Raw genomic sequence first — 27,603 nt, 5'->3', positions numbered from 1 at the left:
GTGGTTCAAGTGGTAGAGTACTAGCCATGAATGAAAAGCTGAGAGAGTGTGAGGCCTCGAGTTCAAGTCCCTGGTACAGGCACCATAATAGAATAAAATAAACATATACTTTCAGACTGTAAATTTGAAAACTTACACTTGTAAGTTATTTTGAAGGAAGAAAGCTTATATTGTGTAACAGATAAACATTTGGATTCCAGAGGTAGACTGTTGTATTTTATTTTTATTTTTAAATATATTGTTGTAGTAGAGGTGATACGCAGAGGAGTTACAGTTACATGAATCAGGTAATGAGTACAATTCATTTTGAACCATGCTGTCCTTTCCCTTGCTCTCTCCCAGTTTGTCCCTCCCATATCTACCAGGAAGATGTATAGTTCATTTTCCAGTGTCTATTGAGTACCCCTTTTGTATTTGTTTACCCTTTGTTCCACCTCTTCTGTGCCCCTCTCCCAAAGACAAATAAACTAGCAAACAAGACAAAAGGAAAAACAACAAAAACAGCAAAAACAAAAATCTCTACTGTTTACCATAGCCAAGATATGGAATCAACCAGATGCCCCTCAGGGCACTGATGGATTTTAAACCCCAGTATTGCTATTTAGTATTGGATAACCTTGGTCAAATCTTTTGCCTCTTTGTGTTCAGTTTCTTTATTGTGAAACAGGCTAGTAACAATATTCCTCATGCAACAACGTTAGGATGGGGCCTGCCATGCAGCATGATCCATAACAGCTCACTTTTATTGCTTCTCAACAGGGAATCTCAAAATTCTTTAGATCTCAGTTTATTTAGCTTTGTGAGAAACCTGTGGGGACAACAATGGCTATTACACTGTAAACAAAACTTATGGGAGAAAGTAAAATAAACCTAAAATGATTATGGAAAAATCTACTTTCTCTAAGATGGGAAACATTTCTCATTAGTACATTTTCTGAATATGTAAAAAAAATTAGAATTAACAAAACCCTGTATTGCTCCTAAGCCAGGCCTTAAGTATGGATAACAGTAGCTGACTTGAAGTACACGTTGTCATTGTGAAGCTCAATATAATTTCATTTCTATGCACAAACCACACTGTAGTGGCTAAGAGTATGTACATTTAGTTGTTTAGATACAGGTTTAAAATCTTAATTCTTCAGTTATAAAACTTGTTTTTGCTTGTTTCATAACACTAATATATATCATGTTCCCAAATGTAAAATGTAATAAAGCCTATTTCCCAGGATCATTTTAAATAATTAGATGATATAGTTAAAATATTAGTATGATCTAGCATATAACAAGTGCTCATATAGTTGTGTTATGGATATGATGGATACTTATGAAAACTTTATATGTCATGTGTTTAGGAATTGAGTGTAAGAAGCATGATGATTACTATAATCTCAATGTAAAGACACTTGCCCTTGACACATAGCCTAGAATGCTATGTTTGAGACCTTCTGTCTGTTTTGGATAGGGCCTCCCTGCTTCTATAAGTTGTTAGTACTTGATTTTGGTAGTGTTCTAGTCTCTAGCTGTTTCTTGCTAGTTACATGCCACCTCTAAGTATCTATAATAAATAATAGATCACCAAGAGTGTTAAAATGCAGTGTAGAAGGACTAGCAGAGTGATGCTTGACTGTAATCCCAGCATTTAGGAGAGTAAAGCTATCAGATCTTGAGTTCAAGGCCAACTTGTTCTGTTGGAGCAAGACTCTGCTCAAAAAAAAAAAAATTTAAAAAACGGGGTTGTGCAGTTAGTGATGCATTATTCGGTAAATATTAATTTATTAATTGTATATTATGGGGTTTCAACATACATATGCATATAGTAGTTTATCATGTTCACCTCTTTTATCTATCCCAAAATGCACTGTTAATGCACTACTAAGCACATCAAATATTATTCCATGAATAAACTGAACAATTCTTCATATACAGACTTTAAAATATTCCTTTTGGCTGTTTATTAACATCTTGTGGGGATCATTTCAAGCTTTCTTTTTGTCATGAAGGAGCTCCCAGATAAGAAACTGATAACAGACTATTGAATTTTGATAAAATATTAGATATTGTGCAATGACTATGAATGCTATATTGTTCATTAAGAATTCAAAGCACATTAAATTGAAATTTTCCAGTATAATTTAGTTGATAGTTACAATTGTCTTTAGGGTGCTCTCTAGCACTTTCTTTTACAAATTATGTCTCCTAATTGCTGTACATATCTGACAAATTTCTTTACGTAGAAAGCAAAATTATAAACTGCATCTTACAATAGTATCTAGGGTTGTATATGTAATGGGTATTTAAAGTATTTTCTAACACTCTTCAAAGGAAAATGACTTACAAGAATAAAGTTCTTGAAAGAATACAGGCACTATCTGAGTAAAGACTAACATCAAACAAGTTTACTGTATTATAAGAAAAATTATGAGGGCTGGGGATATGGCCTAGTGGCAAGAGTGCCTGCCTCATACACATGAGGCCCTGGGTTCAATTCCCCAGCACCACATATACAGAAAATGGCCAGAAGTGGCGCTGTGGCTCAAGTGGCACAGTGCTAGCCTTGAGCAAAAAGAAGCCAGGGACAGTGCTCAGGCCCTGAGGACTGGCAAAAAAAAAAAAAAAATTATGAAGTTAAAAAAAGGAGTATGTTAAAAACCTTACTTTGTAATAGCTCATCACTAGATGATGAAGATATAAATTCAGGAAAATACAAATTTCTTTGGTGCACTTTTCTGAAGATATTTAGAATATTGCTTCTTATTTTGGATATTAAGTTTTAACATAAAAGAAAATCTGAAAATCACTTGTTAAAATTATCCTTGATAATCAATTACACTGTCTATAAAAGAAAAACAGTACATATGGCTTATTATATAAAACTCTATAAAATATTAGGTACACTGAAGTCTGTCAGCCACCAAACAAGATTATAAAGTTATAAACAAACACTGAGAAGGAAAATACTTGTTGCAAAAGTATTGTAGTTCTCTACATTCTGACTTTGCCAGGAGTAGCAGACTCAGCTTTGCGGATAAAGGGAAGTATTGCCTGCAGAGTTTATTACCACTTTGTAACTACCTGCTATATTTATAAGTCTCTGAAGTGTTACTACTTTTTAATACATTTGTTTGCTGTTGTAAAGTTTAAAGGGGGAGAGGCTAAGCTTTTAAACTTATTGTAAGAATTAAATGTATCTGTGATGTATGTCCAATATACAATTTTACCATCAAGTTCAAAAAGTAACTTTGGAGGTCATGTTACCTAATTAAGGATTTCAAACTGTGAAACTGTGATCTGATAAATACATTTGGCAGGCAAGTGGGGAGTGGAGTGTGGGCGACTGGGTTGCACACTCCAACCCCATAGCTAATGGAGCAGTTTTGTTTATGTGTGCGTGTGTGTGCATGTGTTTTAAACCTTTTTCTAAACCACGAGATTTTGCACAATGCTTGGTTTAGAATGAGTAGCATGGAGAATTTTACTTAAAGAGTATAAACAAGGCTTAGCTCCATTTTGCCTTCTCTTACTTGTTACAGTCTGCATAGTTTCTAGTGAATGATAACAGAGAATAAGACCATACAACTTATTCACATCTTGAAGTACCTTGACATAATCAGCACTGCCTGATCAAGAGAAAAAGGCTACAGTAAAGCAGGTAAATTTAATATGCTAAGAGCAAATATTTAGTTCTGCATTTATGGTAGAGATAAGAACAGAAAAACCAGTATTTGTTTCAGTTTTATTGTAAAGGTGATTGATGTACAGAGGGGTTACAGTTACATAGGTTAGGTAATGAGTACATTTTCTTTTGAACAGTGTCATATCTTCCCTTCTTTTCTCCTAACTTTTTCCCTCTCGAATCCCCTCCCCTAGTTCATTTTCAACATACTACGTAGTATCACTGCTGAATCAGTTCACCCTTTATCCCACTATTTCTGCGCTTCCCCTTACCTTCCCAAAGCAGATCTACTTTCATACAAGACAAAAAGCACAGAAATCAATAACAGTGACAAAAGGGCAAAAAGAAAACAAAGATCACAGAAGTAAAATAAAAAAAAACCATTGTTTTCCATTTCTTGGAGTCATCTTTGATAAACAATGTATATGATCATTTGCACACAGCTATTGAGCCTTTTATGATCCTAAGACTATCCTCTTTTGATCTTACTGTGTGAATGTTTACAGTCCTGTTTGTCATGTCTATGTATAATTTTTGTCTTTTAATATCCGTTGTGTTTACTTGTACATTTATAGGCAGAGTCTACTTACTACAAATGAGGGAAAACCTGCACCCTATGTTTCTTTGGGTCAGGCTAATTTAATACAAATTTTTCCAAGTGAAAAACAAATATTTAGCATCTGTTAAATTGGTAGGCATGTATATAAAAAAGGTATCATTATAACATTCTTTTAAATTTTTATCAGTTTAAAAAATTGTTTTAACTCAGGACCTTGTGCTTGGTTGTATGGCACTCTACTGCCTGAGCCATGCTTCCACCCTAGCTTTTTCCCACTATTTTGGAGATGGAGTCTCATGAACCTTTTTGACATGGCTGGCTTCAAACCACAATCCTCTACACTTCAGCCTCTTGTGTAGCTAGGATTACAGGCATAAGCCATTGGTACATAGCTCAATGTATCATTCTTATAGTCTTTTTACAGGACAAAATATTAATTTAAATTCAAAGTGATGAAAATGAAATTGTGCAGAAAAGCTAAAATTAACTTGATTAATATCATCCATTCCAGCAGATGATTTTAAGTAGTGATTCTAAATAGCAGAATGTAGGTAAGGATTTATTTTACTAAATTGACTGTTACAGAGTAATTACTAAGTGCTATATTGTTCAGTGTTTTATATGTATGTACAATCTTCATAGCAACTTTATTCAGGAATAACTAATATTATCTCCTACTTAGAAAATATGAAACAGGGATCATGAATTTAGTTATTTTTCACAGACACAAGAACCCTCTCTTTCTCTGTCTTTTTTTGTTGTTAGTCAATAAACTTTTATTTAATCATTTTCACATGTTGTGATTCCTTTACTGCCCATCAAGGTGAAGTTCAAGATTTCTCTTTAAAATCTGAGAGTCCTTTTTGTAAGAAACACTCAAACCACACCACTGCTCAGGATGCTGAGATCTGAGGATCAATTAATATGTTGAACTAACCAACAGAAAAAATGGAACTCAAGTGGCAAAGTTCCAGGTTCCAAGTTCAATCTCTAGTACCAGCACACCCAAAGACAGAAATGATCGGCTCTACTACAAATCTTTTATTAGGGCTTCTTTTATCACCATTATAGAAATAGGTGACAGCTTCAAAGTTTCACATCTAAAATCTTTGCAATGTCATTCCTCAAGCAAATTATTTGTGGGATCCTAAAAGATGAATTATAGAAAGTTCTTGTAATGAATAGAATCTAAAATTTTATTCCTTCCGATTAATACTGATTGAACACATTTCTCTCATTGTATCTCTTGTATTTCTCATTGTTACCACTGCAATGCATTTACGGTGGTGGAAGCACAACCTGTGTCTCAATTTAGCCTCAGTGACAATTCTGGACCCTGATCAGTAGTGCCCATTATTATCTGGAATGGGTTTTTTTTGTTTTTGTTTTTGTTTTAAAAAACAACAAAGAAAAAACCCTTCTTATTTCCATTTCCTAAAGTTCATTTCAATAAATATTATTTTATATGGTCAGATGCACATAGGCATTGGGCCTTTGTGCAGGACACTTTCTTTTTTTAACTTTTTATTATTATTAAGGTGATGTACAAAGGGATTACAATTACACAAGTCAAGTAAAGAGTACATTTCTTTTTGGACAATGTTACCCCTCCCCTTGCTCCAGAACCTTTTCTCTTAAGCACTCAATTTTCCTTGTGAATTCTGTGCAGTTTTCAGTTCAACGGGACAGAAACTATAATCATTTATTTTAAGAAAACTCAAAAATATAACCAACTCCTATCCTAACAACAGCCTTGGGTATATTAAATGATTATCCTTAAAAGCCTTTATTTCTGGCTTTATAACATGTTTCATACACACATAAATGTGAGAGTGGATGACATATGACTATAATGCCTACACTGTAGAGGCAAAGACAAGAGGATAGTGAGTTTGAAGCCATTCTAGGCTACACAGAAACTCATGCCTAGCTCATGTTATACAGAGAGAACTTATCTCAAAAAACTAAGGCTAGAGATGAAGTGCAGAGGTAGAGTGCTTGCCTAGTATGCACAAGGTCCTGTGTTCAATTCCTAGCACTGTAAAGAAAAACTTGAAAAGTAAGGGAATATAGGAAAACAGATGAATACAGTTGATGATAAATGTATGGTAGGGAAAAACATCCTGAACATTTTAGCACTAAATGTTAATCACAAATATCATTAATTTTTTTCTTACAGTCTCCAAAAGTAGACTAAAATGGATACTAAAGTAAAATATGCTCAATGTCAGACTGCAAAAGTAAAAAAAAACTGAGATTAAAAAAGCACTGTAATTTTAAATTATGATACATATCAAATTACAAAACTGGTCTAGAGGGAATTCAGGGTTAAAGTGAATGATATGTTACTCAATCAACTTGAAACTTACACAATAGCATCTTGTTATTTTTTATTTTTGTTTTTTTGGCCAGTCCTGGGGCTTGGACTCAGGGCCTGAGCACTGTCCCTGGCTTCTTTTTGCTCAAAGCTAGCACTCTACCACTTAAGCCACAGCGCCACTTCTGGCCGTTTTCTGTATATGTGGTGCTGGGGAATCGAACCCAGGGCCTCATGTATACGAGGCAGGCACTCTTGCCTCTAGGCCATATTCCCCAGCCCAATAGCATCTTGTTAAAGACCAAAGAGCATGATAACTTTCATTAAGTCTGCAGTTTCAAAATGTAAAGATCTTGTACCTTCGTTTGGATTCTACCTGTAATTTTAAATATAAGTACAATCTATAAGAAAGTATTTTTTTCCCTTTTTAAAACAAGCTTGGCCACAAACAAAAATACTTATGTAGCATACCTACCTTACACCTAAAATAAGACTAGCTTCTCGCCTACTCATTTTCTGTTCAAATCCTCCTCTATAGTAGGATGAAATGCTCTGCACAAGAAAGAGCAAGAAATAATTAGTTCCATGCTCGAGGTGGCATGACCTCAATCCCATTCCATAGCTGCAGTGACAGTAATACATTTTACTAGATGTCTTGAAACTGTAGGAGGAAAAACACCCAGCAACGATCCTTTTGAAGAAACCCAACAAAGATGAATATTTCAAAAGTTAAGATATTTTTTCACTTTAAAATGCATTAATTTTTCTATACTGAGATACAATTGAAGGAACAAAAATTAGTAGAAGCAAAATACCCCAATGTTTTCTAAGCTCTTCAGTATCTTTCTCATTGGCTAACCTTGACCAAGCCATTTATGTTGATATGGCAGTAATCACTATACCTACTAGATTGTGCAGTAGAGAAAAAAGGGGATTGGGTCATGATATAGCAGTGAGGCAAGCCAAGAAATGCGGGGAACTGGACTGGTGTTATGAGCAAGTAAACAACTATACTTGTTTCTCCCTTCCCAATAATAAGCTATTAGTGAAAGCCTCTTTCAAGCTTGACAGTATTGCATTATTTAAAGAGGTAAGAAACTGCTGTGGTGGGCCATAAGAAATATTTCCATTTGTAAAAATGGGATTATTGTAAGAAACAAACTGTATCACTGAACAGGTGAAGTAGATGGCTACATTTTCCAATAGCTTTTCCCAAGAGGAAAACCATTGGAATTTTACTAGTTTTATGATGCAGCCTGAATGCAACCATACTCTCTATAAATTACAAGTTATTATTGTGTATTACTCCATATACAAAGCACACAAAACCAAAAGAATTATGATTCATTTCTTTCTAAAAAATTAACACTAAAGGAGAAGTGCTATATTTTATTCAAAGAAGAGATAAAACAACTCAAATTAAATCAATCTTCATTAGCTGATTCTGTAGCTGAAACACAAGTTCTCCCAACAACCATACAGAAACTGCATCATTGCATGTCTGAAGAAATGTGTTTATAATAAACTATATTATTATTTGTAATCATCTATTTGAATTATAGAGCAACAGAAAGATGACTGGAATTTATATTTTCCTATGATTTCCACTTGATCATAAAAAAGTATAAAAGTATAAAATGTATATAAATATCAGGACAAATTCAAAGTCAAAACTTAAAAGCCTAAAATATGCAGTTCTATATATGTAAACTTATGACTCTCCTATGAATAGGCAGTTTTTAAAGCATAGTAGATGACATTACACTTTTACTTGACATTTGTTATTTTGTATGACTGCAATTTCTACTTTCTCTAACCTATGTTACTATCATAGTTTAAAACATTTGACAAGGAAAATCATGTGTAGGAAAAGTTTCCAGAGATACTCTGTCATTTTTGTTACTTAGGAAAATACTGGTATCATATTAAGTCTTATTAAAACTTACTTGCCATGTGAGTATTTATAAATGGCCCCAAATGGTTAAAGTTAGATTTTTAGTGATTGTAATAAAGATTTTTGGTAGTTCTGATTAACAAAGAAAAATGAATTGAAGACCTTAAAGACAAATGGCTTTAACCCCCCACCTACTAAAAGATTAGGAACATAAATGCAGGACAATATATATTAATATATTGAAAACCAAGAGAAAGGTCACTAGTTAAAATGCTAGTATGAAATAAAAGTCTTTTGTTTTCCAAAAGTCTTCATTTGAAATTGTGAAATGCTTTCAATAAACAAAGGCCATTATGGCTTAAAAAGCGAGAAATGTGGTAGGCATGCCGCATGTACCTATAATCACAGCACCCAGAAAGCTTAACTAAGAGGATTCGGAGTTTGAGGAAAGACTGGGCTATGTAAGGGGTTCAAATCCTTCTTTGGTTACATAGTGAGATACTGTCTAAAAAAACAAAAAGGAGGAGTAGCAAACCAAGAAGTTTAAATAAATAGCAGAAGACTGAAAAACAGGTTAAGATTGGTAAGAAAAATCACAGCAGTCCCAAACAGTAGGAAAGAAAAAATGCTTCTCAAGAAACTAAGAAGAAAACACTAATCCAAAGTTTAAAAATGTCAAAAATAAGAAAAAGATATTAGGTTTATTAGTAAACAAAACCAGAGGTGACAGGCCTACTAATAGAATAAATACATAAGGCCCTGGCAACCGTCCCTCCAACCTTCCCCCTCAGGCTCAAAAAGAGAATTGCACGAATGGGAGATCCCAAAAGGAGCAAAGAGGAATATCAACATATCCCAGTGCAGAACCCAGCAGAAGGTCAGGCAAGGAGAAAAACATACATAGTGTTTAACACCTCTTCTGGACACTGAAGTTCCGAAGCCTACATCTGCTCTGATTACTTTTGCAAGGATACGAGGCACTGTTTAGATTTCTAAAAACATGATTACTATTACAATGTTTAAATAATACAGTTACTTCACAGAGATTGAGAGTTTTGTATTTATAGTGTGTCTATGACAAACCTACCTATGTTCCCAGCTCACTATCAACCCTCCTCTTCAATTAAACTGCAGAAATAATCCTGCCAAACTGTTGAAGAAAACCAGGGGTGCTACTTATATTAGTCTATTTAGTACTCACAAGTCTTGAACTAACAACTAAGATCATCAGATATTTTACAAAAACCTAGTATAAATGGAGAAAAATAAAATCAGAAGGAATACATGAAAATTACCTTTGGAAGGAAAAAAACACCTAGTTAAACAGAAGAGAATTTGACAAAAGTCTAATTAGTGTCTTTAGAGATATTTGAAAAGATGATCGCAGCCATTAAAATGAGTTGCTAAATAAAAGAAGGAAGGAAGAATTCTTAGAAATTTTAAAAAATTACTCTAGTATAAAATTCAGGTGGACTGAATAATGAAACGACTATCGCTAAAGGCCAACCAAATGATGTGGAAAATAAGCTGTGGTAAAAAACCCGTAGAATGTACAGCAAAAAAAGTCAGAGCCATAGGAGTCGGGAGAATACATTAAGAGACTCAGAGGTCATAACCTTTCTAGTAACAGAGAAGGGAATTAATGAAGCTAAGGCTAAGAAAGAATTTTTGAAATTTCAGAACATGGATTACAAAGAGAAAATCCTAAAATCTTTCAGAGCTAAAAAAAAAACAAAAACCAAACAAATACCAACAAAAACCTGACTCCCCTACCCCCCCAAAAAACAACAATGGAAGACTATAGAAACAATAGGTTGTCTGCAATGAAATGATAAGAAGGCCAGCAGAAATCTGTCCGAGTGGGCAATACAGACACTAAGCACTGAAACGTAGTCTCAGCACACAATTCTGTACATCTTCTCAATCCATTTCAGAAAACTAGTCGTGAAAATTAACAAAAGGAAACAAAATGCACAACAGAAGGAAATTAAAACATTTATCATCCAGGCAAACCATGAGAACTAATTATTCTAGGAAATACTCAAGCAAAATAAAAAATAAGAGGAAGATTCAACAAGAAGATGATAAAGCTTAGAGGAAGCAAACAAAGTGTAAATAATAATGAAATAAAACCCGCTAGAAATTGAGACTTCATCATTCTCTTGTGAATGAGAAATTTAGTGATACATGATTACAGTTCCTATTTTTTAAGAAACCCTATTTAGTTCAGAAATTAAGTTATGGAATCAAGGCACTGTAAATGCTGTTTATGAGAGTAGATTTCTGGGATTCATTAGCATGGAAAGAAAATATACATGTATTTCATTTCTTCATTTCTCTGGAGTGATTGATATTTAAAGAATTATTTAAAAATTTGTATCGTTACTAAAATATTCCTATAGCAATGATGAAGAGGGAAAAGGAGGGGGAGGGGGAGGGGGAGGGGGAGGGGGAGAGGGAGAGGGAGAGGGAGGGGGGGAAGGGGGAGGAGGAGGAGGAGGAGGAGGAGGAGGAGGAGGAGGAGGAGGAGGAATTCTAAGCTGCTCCATTGCAAACTGTAAGAGTAGTACTTTGTAGGGGGGAGAAAAAACAGAGGCAGAATCTATGTTTTTTACCCTGAGGCCCCAAAAAGAAGGAAAGAGGTAGAATATAATTTCTTGCTCCTTAAGAAAGGCAGATCCATGCTCTTTGAGCCTTATCTGTAAGCCTGCTTGGAGCAGTGGAAATTTTCTCTTTTTCTTTCTTTACAATGCTTAATAATACTGTTGTTCCATGAATCTTAGGAGTTTTTACCTTCAGTATACATATATTTACTAAATACACCATAATGTAAGAAGGCTAATTTCCAAAATGGCATTTATTACTGATAAACAACATTCTTTTAAAGAATGATGCCACCATTTCTATTACTGTTACAATCTGGCTTGTACACCATCATCTATCACTAATCCTTCTGAATTGGTTTCACAGCTCCTATTCTGTCTCACTCTAGTCTACACTTTAAGCAGCTGGGAGAATGATAACTTAAAATGTGCTCACATTGCCCCTGGCTCAAAATATTCCAATGGCTTTCTATCATGGTCTATTAGGCTCTAAGTGTATCGACCCAAGCTAGTACTGTCATCTTCATAAACTCTATTGGAGTTACCCTTGCTGCTAAGCTCATTCCACCTCAGGACCTCTGCAGTGTCCCTGCCACCTGGAGGGTTCTTTCTGCAAATGCTCACATGGCCTGCTTCCTCATCTTCTAGAGAGCCCTTGCCTGGTCCGTCCAATACAATGACTTCTCTTTGCTCTAATTATTTAACCCCTTGCATTTAACAGTTCTAGGTATATCTTACGTCACTTGTTTATTTTTTTATCTCCACTAAAACAAAATATAAGCTCGTGGAGGAAAATGTCTTTGTCTGGCATGTGAGAATATCTTGCTGCCTACAATGTCTGGCATATAGTAGGCCAATGACTATATACTGAATGAATGCTGACCATCAATACTTGAAACAGATAATATGTAAGTCATAAAACAGTAAAGAAACCTACACTACCTCTAATCACAGACCTGAAAACATAGTTTATAAAGTCTTTTGCAGCTCCTTTGAACCTGGGTTGAATTATTTGTCATTATGGGCTGTGACTGTTCTTGAATAGCTAAGCACCACAAGCTTGTAATGCCTTTGCTAAAACAAGCCATTCATTCTCAAATTGCTGCACTGATTATCTACAATGCTAGTAGATGAATCTATAAGCCTTAAAAGATTTCATGGCTGAAATTTTAAATTTTGTGCTTCAGATGCTATATGTCAATGTACAAGGGGACAAGTATATAGTACAGGGGGCTGGTTTAATTTCAAGATGAAATAAACTCTTGAGTAAGCTCCATCAAGGCAGGGACTGAGTCTGTTTTATTCATTAACTATTTTTCAGCTTCTGGCCTACAGAAACTGGTAGCTGGTGGGTATCCACTAAATGTTTATTGAATTAAGTGCAGAGGGATAGTGCACATTTTTAATCCTCATGTAAGAAGATTCCCAAAAGATGCTTTTGCATCTTTTAACTAAACACTGAATTTGGGCCCTTTGATCTGATCTATTCTCTGTTGGAGTCACTTTAGCAACCAACCACCTGGGACTCCAGGAAAGATAAGATTAACCAATACACATCTTGTGTGGAAGACAAACTACCCTCAGACAGTCAATAGTCAATGTCCTTATTGCATCACTAAAGGAAAAAGCCCACAACTTGGGGGATCTCTCCTGCCAGGCAATGTTTTCCTGTTCTGTGCAGTGGTAAAGTGGTAACTCTCCAGAACTACTCTAGAGACAAAGACTGAGCTAATGATCAACATGTTTGTGGGGAAAGGCAATGGGGGAAAGGGATGGGAGTAAGGAAGGGTGAGAAAATGCAATCATATTCAATGTACATTATGAAAAAAATTAACAAAATTTGAGAGTAAGGATGGAAGAGGTGGCACTGATCAAGAAGTACTGTACTCCTAACTTGACTTATTGGGATTGTAACTTTCAACTACTTAATAATAAAACTGAAAAATGAAAGTTACCTAAATGTGATCTAATTCTACTGACTATTATTAAACATTCATTATCAAAATCAGGAACAATGTTTATATATGATCAAGAAAGCATAAAACTAAATCAATAATTTAGACAAACTCACAAATGATTTAATAAAGGAATTAAAGTTCTACAAATGTTAGAAAATCCAAGACATTTTCTGACATTTTCCAATATGACATATGAATTTTCTAATTATAGACACATTTAACTTACAGGAGATGAAAGCTTCGTTGCAGTTTCTGAGATTACTTGTTGTAAAGGTTTCCATATCTGAAATGCATAACGACCTAAACAGAAGGAATAAATGCAAATAAGCTTTCTACAAGCAATCTGTCAAAGTGCTTGCCATATTGTTTATTGATAGTATACTTTTATATGCCACTTCAAATAAATATTTCAAACTGAACCAAGCAGATAGTCAAGTTTACTGAAGGGACAGAATTTCATTTTAATGTCATGATGATAGCCAATAAATATATCAAGTTCCAGTTTAAGATAATAAGGTTTATGCTACACTTTTATATATCTTACACTTTTATATCTTACACTTACAGAATGTTATAGATTACAAAAAACAATATCTTAATACTTGATCTATAATGATATATATAGAAAAGGTTCCTTTATGTATAAAAGAACTGGTATTAAAGTAACCATTGTTTTTATAATAAAAACATTGAAACATATAGAAAACAAATGTTGTTTATGACCTATGTGCTAAGCAGTGATTTAATAGTTATCATAATGTGAAAATATAAATTATGCATGAATTATCTGCCATTTACGTGAACTATAAGTTTTTGCCATTGAAGACAACTATTCTAAAAAGATTATTTTAGGTTTGTCTTTTTTTTTTTGCCAGTCCTGGGCTTTGGACTCAGGGCCTGAGCACTGTCCCTGGCTTCTTTTTGCTCAAGGCTAGTACTCTGCCACTTGAGCCACAGCGCCACTTCTGGCCATTTTCTATATATGTGGTGCTGGGGAATCAAACCCAGGGCTTCAAGTAAATGAGGCAAGCACTCTTTCCACTAGGCCATATTCCCAGCTCAGGTTTATCTTTTGAAGAATGCCAATATCTAAATTTCCTTAAGTCTTAACACCTAATTATTTATAGGAAAATTGGTCCTAAAATGTTCTGAGGGTATCAGACAAGGATAAAATCCTATCTGACAAATTTGTCCTTTCCACTGTAATCAAAATGTGTGCCTGCTAAAAAAAAAACCTGTATGACACTATGTCCTTATATTCAAATTCTAACCATAAGCTTATGTGCAAATCAAGAGTCCTGCTAGGAAAACTCAATTACATCTTCCTAAAGACCTTACTTATTATTTGATTCCACAATAGCAATGTGTGTGTACGTGCATATACATCCATATAGATCTATCTATCGATGCACACAAACATACAACACACATACACACACACACACACACACACACACACAAACACCTTGAAAATTACCTAAAAACTCTTCATAACCACAGTCAGACACAGCAACTGAATTCCTAACTCAGTGTTAGCAGAGAAAGGCTTCAAGAAATGGTATCTGAAGCTTAACTTTAATCACAAGCAAAAAGATCTGGTTACAACAAGCGTACGTAGTATTTTCCTTCCCAAATTCTATTACTTAGTTTTATTTGGCTCTAGCAGAGATTTTCTACTCTAATTAGTAACACTGACTTGGCAGTAGTACGGTCTTTTCAGAACATACATTTTTGGAAGAAGACCTGGAAAAGTATGCTTCTAACTAATTTAAAATAAAAACCTAACATCTGAATGTGTAATTTCTTGACCTATTCTACTATAAAAATTAATATAAAAAATGGTTTTATGTTCATGAAGAAGGCTGTCAGAAATTCTTTGGAGATATGATCATCTTCTCATGAAACTTCAGAATTAGTTAACTATAGTGATATAATTGTCATGAGGTCCTGATGGCCAAAAGATCAAGGTGATCTGAGCCTCTGGTTTTATTTTATAGTTCCTCTTGTTAAAGTATTTTCAGTGAAATATGTGAAATTAAAATAATGTAAAAGGAAGTATGCGAACTATGTGAAATTTTATTTTATAGTTCCTTTCGTTAAAGCATTTTCAGTGCAATATGTGAACTACTTGAAGTTAAAATCATGTGAAAGAAAATAAAACTGTCATTTTTATTAGAACTTAAGTTTGTAAAACCACAGTGGAAGGAAGTTTCACCTAAAACATCCAATTAACAGGACCAAATTCACAGAATTTAGAAACAAAAAAAAAAAAAAAAAAAAAAACCACTCTCAAATTAACATTTAACCAAGGAATGACTATGCAATTTAAAACTAGGACTTAGAAATTTTACTTTTAATACTTATGACTTTTTTTTCTATCAAACAATTTTATCAGTGGAAAAAATTCTCCTGGATTAATTAAAGAATTATACCAGTATATTAAAAGACAAAGTAACAAATTAGGGAATAACTATGTTTCTTAGGAAGAATTGACAGTGTAAACTCATCTGCAAGAAAAAAGGTAAGTGAGAGCATAAAGGAAGGCCTTGTTACTTGGATTTTGTGTTAAACATTCCTTGTTATCACACATTGTAAAAAATGCACAAAACATCAATGATTATTGCACCTTGTTTTCTTAGCACAGTGATCATTTTATTTACTAAAATTTATCCAGATTTTGTTCCACTAACTCATTCAGCAACTATAAATACTGCAAAGAATAAGAATATATAGTGCCTGAAAACCAAAACCCTTAGAAGACAAAAGGCCTGCTTATGAATCACTATAGCAGCTATTTGGAAAATTTTCTCCTGTAACATGTGTTGATATTTATTCTTTATTTGCCTTACCTGCAAATGCAAGAGTTGCAACACCCAGTCCTACAGCTATCACTCTTCTTGCCTGGGGAGGAAAGAAAAAAAGTATTACTTATATTGTTAAATATTAAGGCTTGATAATGACTCTTTTTGTTGTCGTTGTTGTTCAGTACTAGGAATCTGATTCAGGACCAAGGAAGGATTCCACCTCTTAAGCCATGACCCCAGGTCTTTTAGTTTGCATTTTAGATAGGGTCTCTGTAAACTTTGGTAGGTTCTGCTTCAAAGAATAATTCTCCCACCTCTAAAAGATGTGGTCTCAAGTGGCTAGAAGCACAGATGAGATCTACCAAACACAATCCTTGTAAGTAAAAAGTAATTTTGTAGTACTAAGGATAATTACATTAAATACTTCAAATTCTGTGGTGAAGAACAGAACTTAAAATCTTCAGTGTCTAGAGATTATATCTCCTACTCATTTTTAAGCTAAATTTCAGAACTAAAATAATGCTGGATTTTTACTTAATTTCCATATGCTGGAATTCATTTTGTCTAATATTACCTATTGCTAAAATGTTTTCTGCAGACTATTTTCAATGGTGGGCTTAATATATTTATCTTCTAGAAAGATAAAAGGGACATATTTGGCAGTCCTGGGGACTGAACTCAAATTCCTTGCTTCTAGGCAAACACTCTACAACTTGAGTCCTGTCCTCAGTTCAATATTTGCTGCACTTGGAATTTTAGATTTTAATGAAACCTCAGCTGCATCTTTAAGAAAGAAGACCAACTTGGAAAATAAATAAAAATGACAATTTAAAAATTAACTCTATCCTTTTAGACCAGGTAAAAATAATTTTAATAAAAGCAAAGGATTTACAATGTTATCAACCTAAAGTTATAAGCTAATTCTAATAAAAATCTATTTAAAATTCAGGCTGGATATATAGCTCAGTAGATGACTTGTTTCACACACAAAGCCCTGGGTTTGATTTTTTATAGTCATGCTATCCTAATTTATTTTCTGTAAACATCTCAGGAAATATATTTTAATAAGAGAGAAAGGTTTATGGTAGAGATCTGCTGTTCCCTATTATCCATTTTCCTTTTCTTTGATAGAATCAGGATTTCTATTAGCCAGACATATATTGCAAGCCTCCCTTACATTGTTGGTAGGTATGTTAACTAAGTGAGGGCCAATAGAACATACATAGAGTGAGGTGTGAAACTCTTTTTAAGTCAGTAGGAAGGGTAGGAAGGTGGGAAAGAGCTTTTCCCTTATCCTTTCCAGCTGGCTGGAAGCACTCATTACAACTGGATTGGCCTTCTGGACAAAAGAGATAGAACAGAAAATTATCAAGAGATGATATTTCTCTCATTCTTCAAACAGCTAGCCCAGACTACCTCTATTTACAAAGACTGTGATATACAAGTTTTTTATCTTCCTGGGCTGCTATTGTCTGGGCAATTGTGGCCCCAAAACAAAAATTTTAATAGACATAGAATTAAGTAGAATCACAGAAATGTTTTTGTCTGATCTATAAGATAAGTAAATCCATAGGACTCAGTGAAGATTTTTTTTTAAGCTACAATACTCTCACTAGAGACTGAATGTATATATTTCCCATTGGTGCAGACATTGTTGAAAAGGAAGCTGAAGCTCAAGAGGTATTAAAACCATAAAGCCCTTCAGCTCTCAGTGTTCACGTCCCATAAGGAAAGATGCACTGCATGTTAGTAAATCAAAGCCCCAATAGTCCAGGGCTACACTACAAAGAGAAACACCAGGTTGGAAAGGGCACCTGCACAAAGGTGCTCTCACATTAAAGTCCATGCAGAAATAGAGAGCTCCACACACACTGAAGAATCAAGTTCCTCTAGGCCACTCCCTTCCCAGGGAGACAAGCCATTTCACCAGGCCATGACACTAGGACAGAAGCTTTGAGTTACTCTTTTGATTATTTCTTATTTGGTCCCTCAAGTCCACTCTATAATTCTCTGCTTAGTTTTATATTTGTTTCCCTTTATTGCTAAAGACTATATTATCTAGTACTAACATGCTCACTGGCTTGGGTTTTACCAGCCGGAGAAAGCATGGTCAGAGAACAAAAAGTAAGAGAGAGAACTAATCATGCAATTTGTACTCCTGTTTCTTCCCTTATTTCCTCTTTGACTTTGCTATTGTATGCCTTCTCCCCTGTGCTTACAATTCTCACTGAGTTCTGGAACACAATTTGCAGCTTTGCTGCTTTACCTGAGAATATAACCGTTCCCAAATCTTGCTAGTCCCTAAGTGATTTATTGTCCTTTTGTTGTTTTTTGGTTTGTAGTGGAGTTTGAACCCAGGGCCTCTGGTTTGCTCAGCTTGCTTGCTTGGCTGATGCTGTACCACTTGAGTCACACCTCTAGCCTGGTCTAGCTGGTTATTCTGGAAAGGAAATTTTGTGGGTTTTTCTGCCTGGGTTGGCCTCAATCCTCAAACCTCAGTCCTCTGGAGTTTAGCTATCTAAGTAGCTAGGATTACAGGTATAGCTCTGCAAATATTATTCACACTTGTACAAATATTCCCTTTATTAAACAATTTTCAACAAAAATCATCTACTATTACTACCAGGACCTTCAGTTCTATGTCACTATATACCTGTTAGGGTGTTGTAAAAGGTACTCAAACTACTTTTTGCTGAATAGCACTGGCTGTTACTTGGGCCCCCAAAATTAACTAAAAGCAGGCCAAAAGCTAGGGGTCTTTGCTTCTAGTTTGTCCAATCTATGGTCACCTTAGGAATCCAGAAAAAACAGAAATTATGAATAAACATCTTGTGAAAACAGGGAAGCTGTTGAGCAGACAGAAAATGCCTTCTTCTCATCTTGGGACCATAGGCCACAGTGCCCAAAAGGAAGAGAAGAGCCAGAAAGCTCAAAACAGAAGTAACAGTGACTTGTTCTCTCCCCACAAGTGATGACAACAACAACAAGTTCTAACTTTCCCATGACCCTCCTCTCTCTACAAACTGAGTTCTCCAATGCAGGAGAATGAACACAAGGTCTTGCATATGCTAACCCAGGGCTTTACCATTGAGCACATACATCCTTGACCTTGGTTTCTTTGATACAAGCAAAATCTTCTTTGGTCAAAATGCAAGCATGAAGATGTACTTCAATTTTTATTTTGAACGTTTTTAAAACAATTGGTGTTTTAAAACTAAATTGCCAGTGACAGAATGAGAAAAATGATATTGAAAAAAGACAATATAAAAGCTAAATGGTGAATCAGGCACAGTGTTAGTACCGTAAGTACAGTCATTTTCTATCAACTATGCAATAACCAGGTTAAATGTCTAAATTGTTCATTCGATCAGATACATATCACAGTACATTAAAGAATTTAGCAGAAATAGAGAAATGTTATTTGGTTATTTGACTCAAGAAAATCAAGATATGTGCTGAAAAATTAAAAAAAATTAGGTGATGTGATTTAAAAGAAAGGTGGATGTATTCCTGCACTCTGGTATAGGTATCATGCATGTACATGTAGTGATGGTGAGTAGTAAATCTGGATGTTATGGGAAGCTTGCATCTTTATCCTCAGTACCCACAGGCTGCCTTCAGCAATGGTGTCTATGTTCTGTTGCTAATAACACTACCACTGACTGGTTAAGTTATAAAAATAAGAAATTATTCTTAGTTCTGATTCAAAAGACAGGGGCCACAGCTGGTGATGGCCTTCTTGGGCAGAGTCCTTAGATGAGAAATGTGCAGTTACTACTGTGTCCTGCTCCCCCACTTTATTTTATTTATTTAATCTAATCTAATCTAATCTAATCTAATTCTATTCTATTCTATTTATTTATTTTATGCCAGTCCTGGCCTTGGACTCAGGGCCTGAGCACCATCCCTGGCTTCTTCCCACTCAAGGCTAGCACCTGCCACCTGAGCCACAGCACCCCTTCTGGCCGTTTTCCATATATGTGGTGCTGGGGAATCGAACCAGAGCTTCATGTGTAGGAGGCAAGTGCTCTTGCCACTAGGCCATATTCCCAGCCCCCCCCCCCTTTTATTTAAACTCAGGGGCTTCTTGCATTCTTGTGCTTGCTTACCAAGCAGGTGTTCTGCTACTTGAATCTCCACCAGCATCTCCTCAGTTCTCTATCTTCTCTGTCTTCATTCATCCAGGTTCCACCCAAATGACTATGTTTCTAATCCTAGCCACCTTTCAATGGCCCTGTCCTTAAGCACTACAGTTAGAGGGGCAAACCACAGCAGGAAAATTTAGTTCTGAAACATTTCCTTTGAAGATTCAGATGTATATGGCTCAGAAGTGTGGCTAATGTTTTTAGGTTGCAGATCTAAATAAATTTTAGGGGATGGGAGCAGAGTTCAGTGGTATCGTGCTTGGCATGATAAATAAAATAGGCTGGGTGCCAGTGGCTCACATCTATAATCCTAGCTACTCAGGAGGCTGAGATCTGAGGATCATAGTTTGAAACTGGCTCAGGCAGGAAAGCCTGTGAGATTCTTATCGCCAATTAACTACCAAATTTAAAAAAAAAAAAAAAAAAAAGGCCAAAAGTAGTGCTAGAGCTTTGGCTCAAGTGGCAGAGTGCTAGCCTTAAGCAAAAATCAACCAAAGAAACAAAAAACAAAAAACCCTTCAAAGAGAGTGCCCAGGCCCCAAGTTCAAGCCCCAGGAGTGACAGAAAAAAATAAATAAAATCTAGAATATGTTTGGTTGATGTTGCTATACAAAATTCAGTTGGGATATAGTTACATCTGTATAAAAAAACTGATTTTTCTATGCATACATACATATATACACACACATACACACATATGCACACATATAATAAATCCATGACAAAGTCCATCAAAATGTTCGTCTTTGTTGCACACCAGTGGATCATGCTTGAGATCATAGCTACTGAGGAGGGTGAGATCTGAGGGTTATTGTTCAAAGCCAGCTTGGGCAGGAAAGTCTGTGTGAGACTTTTATCTTAAAGAGTTATCTCTTAGCCAGCAGAAAACTGGAAGTGGCATTGCAGCTCAGAGTGGTAGACCAGTAGTTTTGTGCCGGAAAAAGCTCAGGGACAGTGCCTAGGCTCTGAGTTTAAGACCCAGACTGAGGGAAAAAAAAGTTCTTTTACAACTTGGTTAGACTGGTGTTTGCGAACAATAATGTACTAGGCAGAAACAGAGCAATCTAACCTTTCCCTTTTTACAAATTTAGAAATTCAGATTTTAACAATTTTGTCATGGTCACCATGGAAAGGAAAAAATGTTGTATATTCCAAACTAAATGGTATGAATAGTGGGCTGGGAATGTGGCCTAGTGGCAAGAGTGCTTCAATTCCCCAGCACCACATATACAGAAAACGGCCAGAAGTGACACTGTGGCTCAAGTGGCAGAGTGCTAGCTTTGAGCAAAAAGAAGTCAGGGACAGTGCTCAGGCCTTGAATCCAAGCCCCTGGACTGGCAAAACAACAACAACAAAATAAACAAACAAACAAAAAAACACAAATGGTATGAGTGGGCATTGATTTTTAAGTTCATAAAATTCATGTCTTTCTATTTGTCAAAAATGCTGAGAAGCAGTTCCCATTGTATTCTGTCTGACCTTATACGATGCATGAACATTTTTAATTGAAAACTTCACAGTCCAATGTTGTAGAAACAACAGATGGTAAATTCTCAGTCAGAGAATTTATTGGTTTCAAAATAGTAGGACAGGTATCACACAGTATCCTTTTCCTAGAATGCTAAGCCTGGCTGGAGAAAAGTCTTGGTTCATACAGAATAGCATCATTATACAATTAATGGTTTTGATGGTAGTTAATCCTTGAACCTTACTAAGTATCATCTTTTTCATTCTAATTAATATTCCTTATCATTCCTTGTGGCATTTTAAATTAAAAACTTTCAGAGGTCTCACACGTTCTTTGAATTTTTCTTTCATGCACCAAGTATGAATCACCTTACCCTTCAACACTTATATCCTTAAATATGTGGGGAGTATGCTATGGAAAGTCAATGGGCTTCAAAGTCAATCAGTCCTGAGACCCAGTTCCAACTCAACATTTACCAGTTCTGTGACCCTAAGCTATTCTGTGTGGATTCAGTTTTTCATCTACAAAATGGGCTATGAATACTTACAATGCACACAATGAGCGAAACAAAGTTATAAAAAATAACTGATACTGTGAATATGGTAGACACTGGTATATTTTTCTTCACTTACATCTTTGTTCTTACTCTTTCTGTTTCTGTGTCCCTATTCCTAGAAATTCTTATTCTGCAAAAACAACTTCAATGTCATCCCAGTGAAGTTTTCCTTGCTTCCCTCTAAAACTCTTTAGTGTTCTCATATTCAGTAGGTCTTTCTACTATAGTAGTTACTACAGCCCATTAGTCAGCAGTGGCTTATCTGCCTATTTTGAACCACTTTCAGTGTGCAAGCTTCTGGAAATAGGGACTGTGATATCTCTTTGAATTTCTAAAATCTACGAAAAAGGACCTGACCCATCATATATTTTTTAAAGTTTTGTGAAACAGAATGAAAAGGACCTGAAGGAGCTTATTCACCATCAGATGCATCTTGTAGCTTGTATTATTTGTTTACTATATTAGTGACTGAAATTATGTTTTGAAATGGGAAAATATAATGGACACTGTTAACCAAGTTAAATTAAAAAACTAACATGTAACCATGCCTCTGTATATCCTGGACTAAGTAAATGTATCCCAAAGTTTCATGGAACACAAAGGAAATGGGAAGCCTTATGTCTAGTAAAGTTTCCTTACAAAAGTGAAAAGATAACCTATAGCTCATGAAGGAAAACAGGAAGAAATAATTACTAAATAAGCATAAAAAGTAAGAAATTCTCAATAAAAAGGGTAGGTGCTGGTGGCTTTTGTGTGTAATCCTTGCAAAGGCTAAAATCCATAGGATTGTAATTCAAAGCCAACCCCAGCAAAAAGTCCAAGAGACTCCCATCTCTAAAATAATCAGCAGCCAAAGGCTAAACAGAGGCATGGCTCAAGTGGTAGAGGACTTGCTGAAGAAACAAGCTGAAGGCCCTAAGTTCAAGCCCTAGTAACAAAAACAATTTATTAAAGTAGTCACTCATCTTAACTGTTCAACTGATCAATTAATTCAAAAGCTACTAGAGAGAAACGTGTGGTTCAAATATTAAAGTGCCAGCCTTAAGTGGAAAAAGCCAAATGAAAATGAAAGACCCTGAGTTTAAGCCCCAGTATCAACACACACACACACACACACACACACACACACACACACACACACACACACACACACACCCCATAAAGACAAAAAATACTAGAGAATGTCCTATAGATCTAAAGACAAAGTCGCCCTCCTTGTAAAGCCACATTTTAGCACAAGAAACAATAATTGAAAAAAGGATACCAACAACGGTTTACACAGTGGTATGCCCTGTGGAGAAAAATACAGCAGGTAAATGGAAAAGCGTGTGTTTGTATAGAAGTAAAAAATTCAAACAGAACAGTAAAAATGCTTTACTGAGAAAGCGACTTTTGAAAAATAAAAACATGAAGAAGCCACATTAACCTCTCAGGAGGCTCACTACAGGCAAGGGGGAAAATGCAAAAGGGAAGAGGATGCCTGGCAAACCTGAAGAGCAGAAAGTGATAGAAAAGTTGGAGGAATGAGGTCAGAGAGGTCACATGGAGAACAGATGATGTAGGCCTGGCAGGTTAACATAAGGACTTCAGCTTTCCTCTGAATGATATGAGACATCATTGTTTTGAGAAGATGCCAAAGATTATCTTACCTAGAATTCTAAGGATCATTCTAGTTGTCGTGTTGAAAAACTGCAGCAGTTCAAAAGCAGAGGCATGGAAACTATTTAAACGATCCATGAAAAGGATGATGGTAACTTGGACCATAGTGATTAGTGCTTTAAATGGAACACAAATTCTGGTCCTATGTATTTTGAAAATAAAACCAGTAGTATTTTTTCAAAAAAGGAGAATAATATAGTATGTCAAGATTACTGTCTTCAATAACTGGAATAATGAAATTGCCTTATACTGACAGGAAAGACTAAAAAGCTCTAGAGTAGAAGAAAGGAATGTCATGAGCTTTCTTTTGGATCTATTTTTCTAAAACCATGCCATTGATGAATATAATAAAGAAACTAGGCAAAACTGAACAAGAATTTGTAACACCTGGTGTGGTGGGGGTCAGGGGAGGAGGGTTACCTACTAATGCAAATAAGGAATAGGCAGGATAACTCAAAAACATTATTTCCTTGTTATTTGGCAGTGACTCAATTCTCAATGGTTAATCACAAGCAAATCACTTTTTGCTGAACTCAGTGTTTTATGCTGCCTTATTATTTGATTCAATTTCCACAAAGAAAGCTCTTTGAATTTAAACAACAAGTGAAAGGGAGAAAAAAGAGAGTGAACAAGAAATATAACTACCAAATCAGCAGAATTTGCGAGAGAGGGGGGGGGGGAATATATGTACAGATCAAAATTAGAAGCAATGTGCTAGGAAAGTAGAGCTCAGTGGTACAGTGTTTGCCTGGAATGTGTCAGGCCCTGGGCTCCATCCACAGCACAATAAATAAGCAAGCAAATGATTACAGGGAGAGAGAGACATACAGACAGACAGAGACAGAGAAGAGACACAGAGAGACAGACAGACACAGAAGAGACAGAGAGGAGAGAAAAGAGGAGAGGGGAAGGGAGGGGAGGGGAAGGGAGGGGAGGGGAGGGGAGGAGAGAAGGGGAGGCAGGTCTAGTGACTCACTCCTATAATCTTACCTACTCAGGAAGCTTGAGATCAGAGCATGAGAGTTCAAAGCCAGCCCAGGAAGAAAAGACCCAAAGACCTCATGTCTAATTAATTACAAAATGTCAGGTTGAGGAATAGCTTAAATGGTAGAATGCTAGTCAAACAAGCAAGCTGATCTGAGTTCAAGCCACTGTTTTGGCACAAAATAAAGAGAGGAAGAAGGGGAACTTTGGTTTAAGAAAAACTGTCATCATGAAATAGCATTAGAAAGATAAATTTTTACAATTATTCTATCCCAAACTCTTCAACCTCGCATGAATTGGAAACCAAATGGGCAAAGACTGCAACTCAACAAAGATTCAACTCCTGTATGAAAGTTTTCAGCCTATGGGTCTACCCTGTAAAGTTTAGACTTACCTGCCACACAGATAAAGCCAATATCTTGAAACACATACATACCTACATACATACATATACTTGGTATGATCTAAGAAACCTTCACTGATACAGATTTCTGTTGTTTCTGGTACAGAAATACCTCTGCCCCTAGAGAATCAAATCCAGAGCCTCACACATGCTAGGCAAATGCTCTATGATCAAACGAACACTCAAGCTTCAGAAAAGGTCTTTCAGGCATATGTTGATCCATTCACGACTCACAAATTGATTCTATATGTAAACATTTAATCTTGGTACCTACTATGGATTATGCACAACATTTGGCACAGAGACAGGTCAACAAAATGAACTTATAAAAGTACAACTTTGGCTAGGGATGTGGCTAAAGTGGTAAAATTCCTAGCAAGTACAAGGCCCTAAGTTCAAACCCCAGTGGTGTCAAAACAAAAAGTTAAAAGTTGCTTGGCACCAATGGCTGATGTCTATTATTCTAGCTCCCAAGAGGCTAAGATAAGATTGGAGGATCTCAGCTCACAGCCAACCAGGACAGACAAATCTGGAGAAACCACCTCCAGTTGACTAAAAAAAGCCAAAAGGAGGGGCCTGGCTCAAGTAGCAGAGCACTAGTCCTGAGCAGAAAAAGCCCAGTAAGAACTTGAGGCACACACACACGTTACAGATGGATTCTCAACCTCAAAACACATAACCTCAAAAATACACTAGTTTGCTTTTAGTATCTCATTGGTCCATAAATACATTTATTTCTTCTTATTCTTATATTGTTAGTAATAATGTTTAGGATAATAAAGGGTGGGTATTCCTCTGTACATCATCTTGACAATAAAATAAAATTTAAAAATAAATCAATGATTCTCAAAAGTTTATCTCTCTAACATTTCCTTTCTTAGGCCTGTATCTTAAGTTGAATTATGGACCAAAATACAAATTTACAGGGTTGAGATGTAACTCAGTGGCAAAGCACTTGTCCAGCAACATCTTGGGTTCAAACCCCAATACCAAAAAGAAAAAGAATAATATATATATATATATATATATATATATGTATATATATATATCTCCAAACAGATTTTTCTTGTTCAAGGGCAGGATGGGGAACATCTAATCTGAAGGCTATAAAGCCCTCACAATCATTTGCTATATAATAGGACATACATATATAGTTCCTGTATTCTTGTTGGCTCCTCTGCTATGAGCCTATATTGACAATTTTGAATGGCCCTCAACTTTCTTGGCACCAACAAATCTCTACATGGCATATCCTGAAATAATAGAGGTAATGATCAACCATACCTTGTCCTGACCACCACAGAAACGTTCAATCCTTGGCTTAGTTTCCCTTCCTACATAACTCCAAGACTGCTGAAGCACTCTGAAGAGAAATTTTTGTTCATTTGTCATCTGTCCTTCCCCAGGTAGTCACACTGAGGCTACAGCTCTTGTCCTGCTCTATTTCATTGCTCATCTCTTTGATTAGCTTTCTGGGAAAGTGGTCAAGACCTAGTGTATTGTGATTCCTTGGAGGTGAGGCATTTGCCTTAACTCAGTAACAGTAGCAGGATCAAGTAAATATTTAAATATGAAAGAAGTCAACATCATTGTCATATATCCAATTCTCAGCTAATTCTTTCCCTTTACTGCTCCATTATGAGTCCAAATTTTACTTCAAAATTTGTTTCCATCACTACCACATGAGTTTACAGTGGGTGCAAAGCGGGTTTTATGTATTTTTGTATTCATAGTATATAATATGAGCTTAATAAAAGCTAGTAGTTAACTAACTGGATAGATGAAGTGATGTGTAGATAGACAGTTAGACAGACAACTGGCCTGAGTATTCTTCTTCTGAATTATAAAAGTAAAGCTTTAAATGAAGGATGAGGTAGGTCCAGGTTTTGTCAAGGAGGGAAGAGGGCACAAGGAGAGAACAAATATTTTAAGTTGGGAAACTGTATTCTGACTCAGATTCTGCCTTCAAATCATTATGCTGTTAGGTTATTGGCTATTTAGCGTGTGTGTGTGTGTGTGTGTGTGTGTATATGTGTGTGTGTGTGTGTAGATAGGAGGCAAGACCATATAGAAAATACCTATTGATTATAGAGTATGTGAAAAACATCTAATTACCTATGTAATATATTGGGCACAGATTAGAACAGATAACTTGTAAAATATAAAATGGATTTACCTCTATCTAACATTATGGAATCATCTCAAGATAATAATCGCAAGCAGACAAGCTGAAGAGACATACTTAGAGCCAATTTCTAATGAGAAAATTAAGCCAGAGTAATAATAATATTACGTCAGTGTTTCAACAAGAGTTACTAGGAAGAAAGAATAATAGTAGGCTCTGTGTCTTTGCTCTATGGCTCTAGATGGCTAGGTCCTATTGTAAACTCCTTAACACAACGTTTCTGAGATTTGTTCTTTGGCCTGAAGCTTCAGATGTGGCCATATTCTCAAAACCTCAGCTTTCCCACCTTGAGTATCACTTAGTTATAGGAGTTACTTGTTCGATACTACCATTCAGTGCACTGGTCCCAAATTTAACTCTTTCAACTTTAAAGAATGTCTTCAGTGCTGCTTTCT

At 35.7% G+C, this 27,603-nt stretch overlaps 1 protein-coding gene and 1 non-coding gene across 2 annotated transcripts in view; both read right to left on the bottom strand.

Annotated features, from left to right (window-relative positions):
* Positions 1-27,603, bottom strand: part of Dnajc15 (DnaJ heat shock protein family (Hsp40) member C15) — a 53,979-nt gene that overhangs the window by 12,028 nt on the left and 14,348 nt on the right. The window contains exons 2-4 of the mRNA XM_048341312.1: positions 15,854-15,905; positions 13,231-13,304; positions 7,025-7,101 (exon numbers count right to left, since the gene is read on the bottom strand). Coding sequence (XP_048197269.1) covers positions 7,025-7,101; positions 13,231-13,304; positions 15,854-15,905 — 203 coding nt within the window. The remainder of the gene's footprint in view (positions 1-7,024; positions 7,102-13,230; positions 13,305-15,853; positions 15,906-27,603) is intronic.
* Positions 5,474-5,605, bottom strand: LOC125349782. Its single transcript, XR_007210594.1, has one exon. It is a non-coding gene; the product is annotated as a small nucleolar RNA SNORA1 (small nucleolar RNA).

The sequence above is a fragment of the Perognathus longimembris genome, chromosome 3 (genome assembly GCF_023159225.1).
Source record: "Perognathus longimembris pacificus isolate PPM17 chromosome 3, ASM2315922v1, whole genome shotgun sequence".
NCBI lineage: Eukaryota > Metazoa > Chordata > Mammalia > Rodentia > Heteromyidae > Perognathus > Perognathus longimembris.
This window is presented reverse-complemented; position numbering and strand designations above follow the sequence as displayed.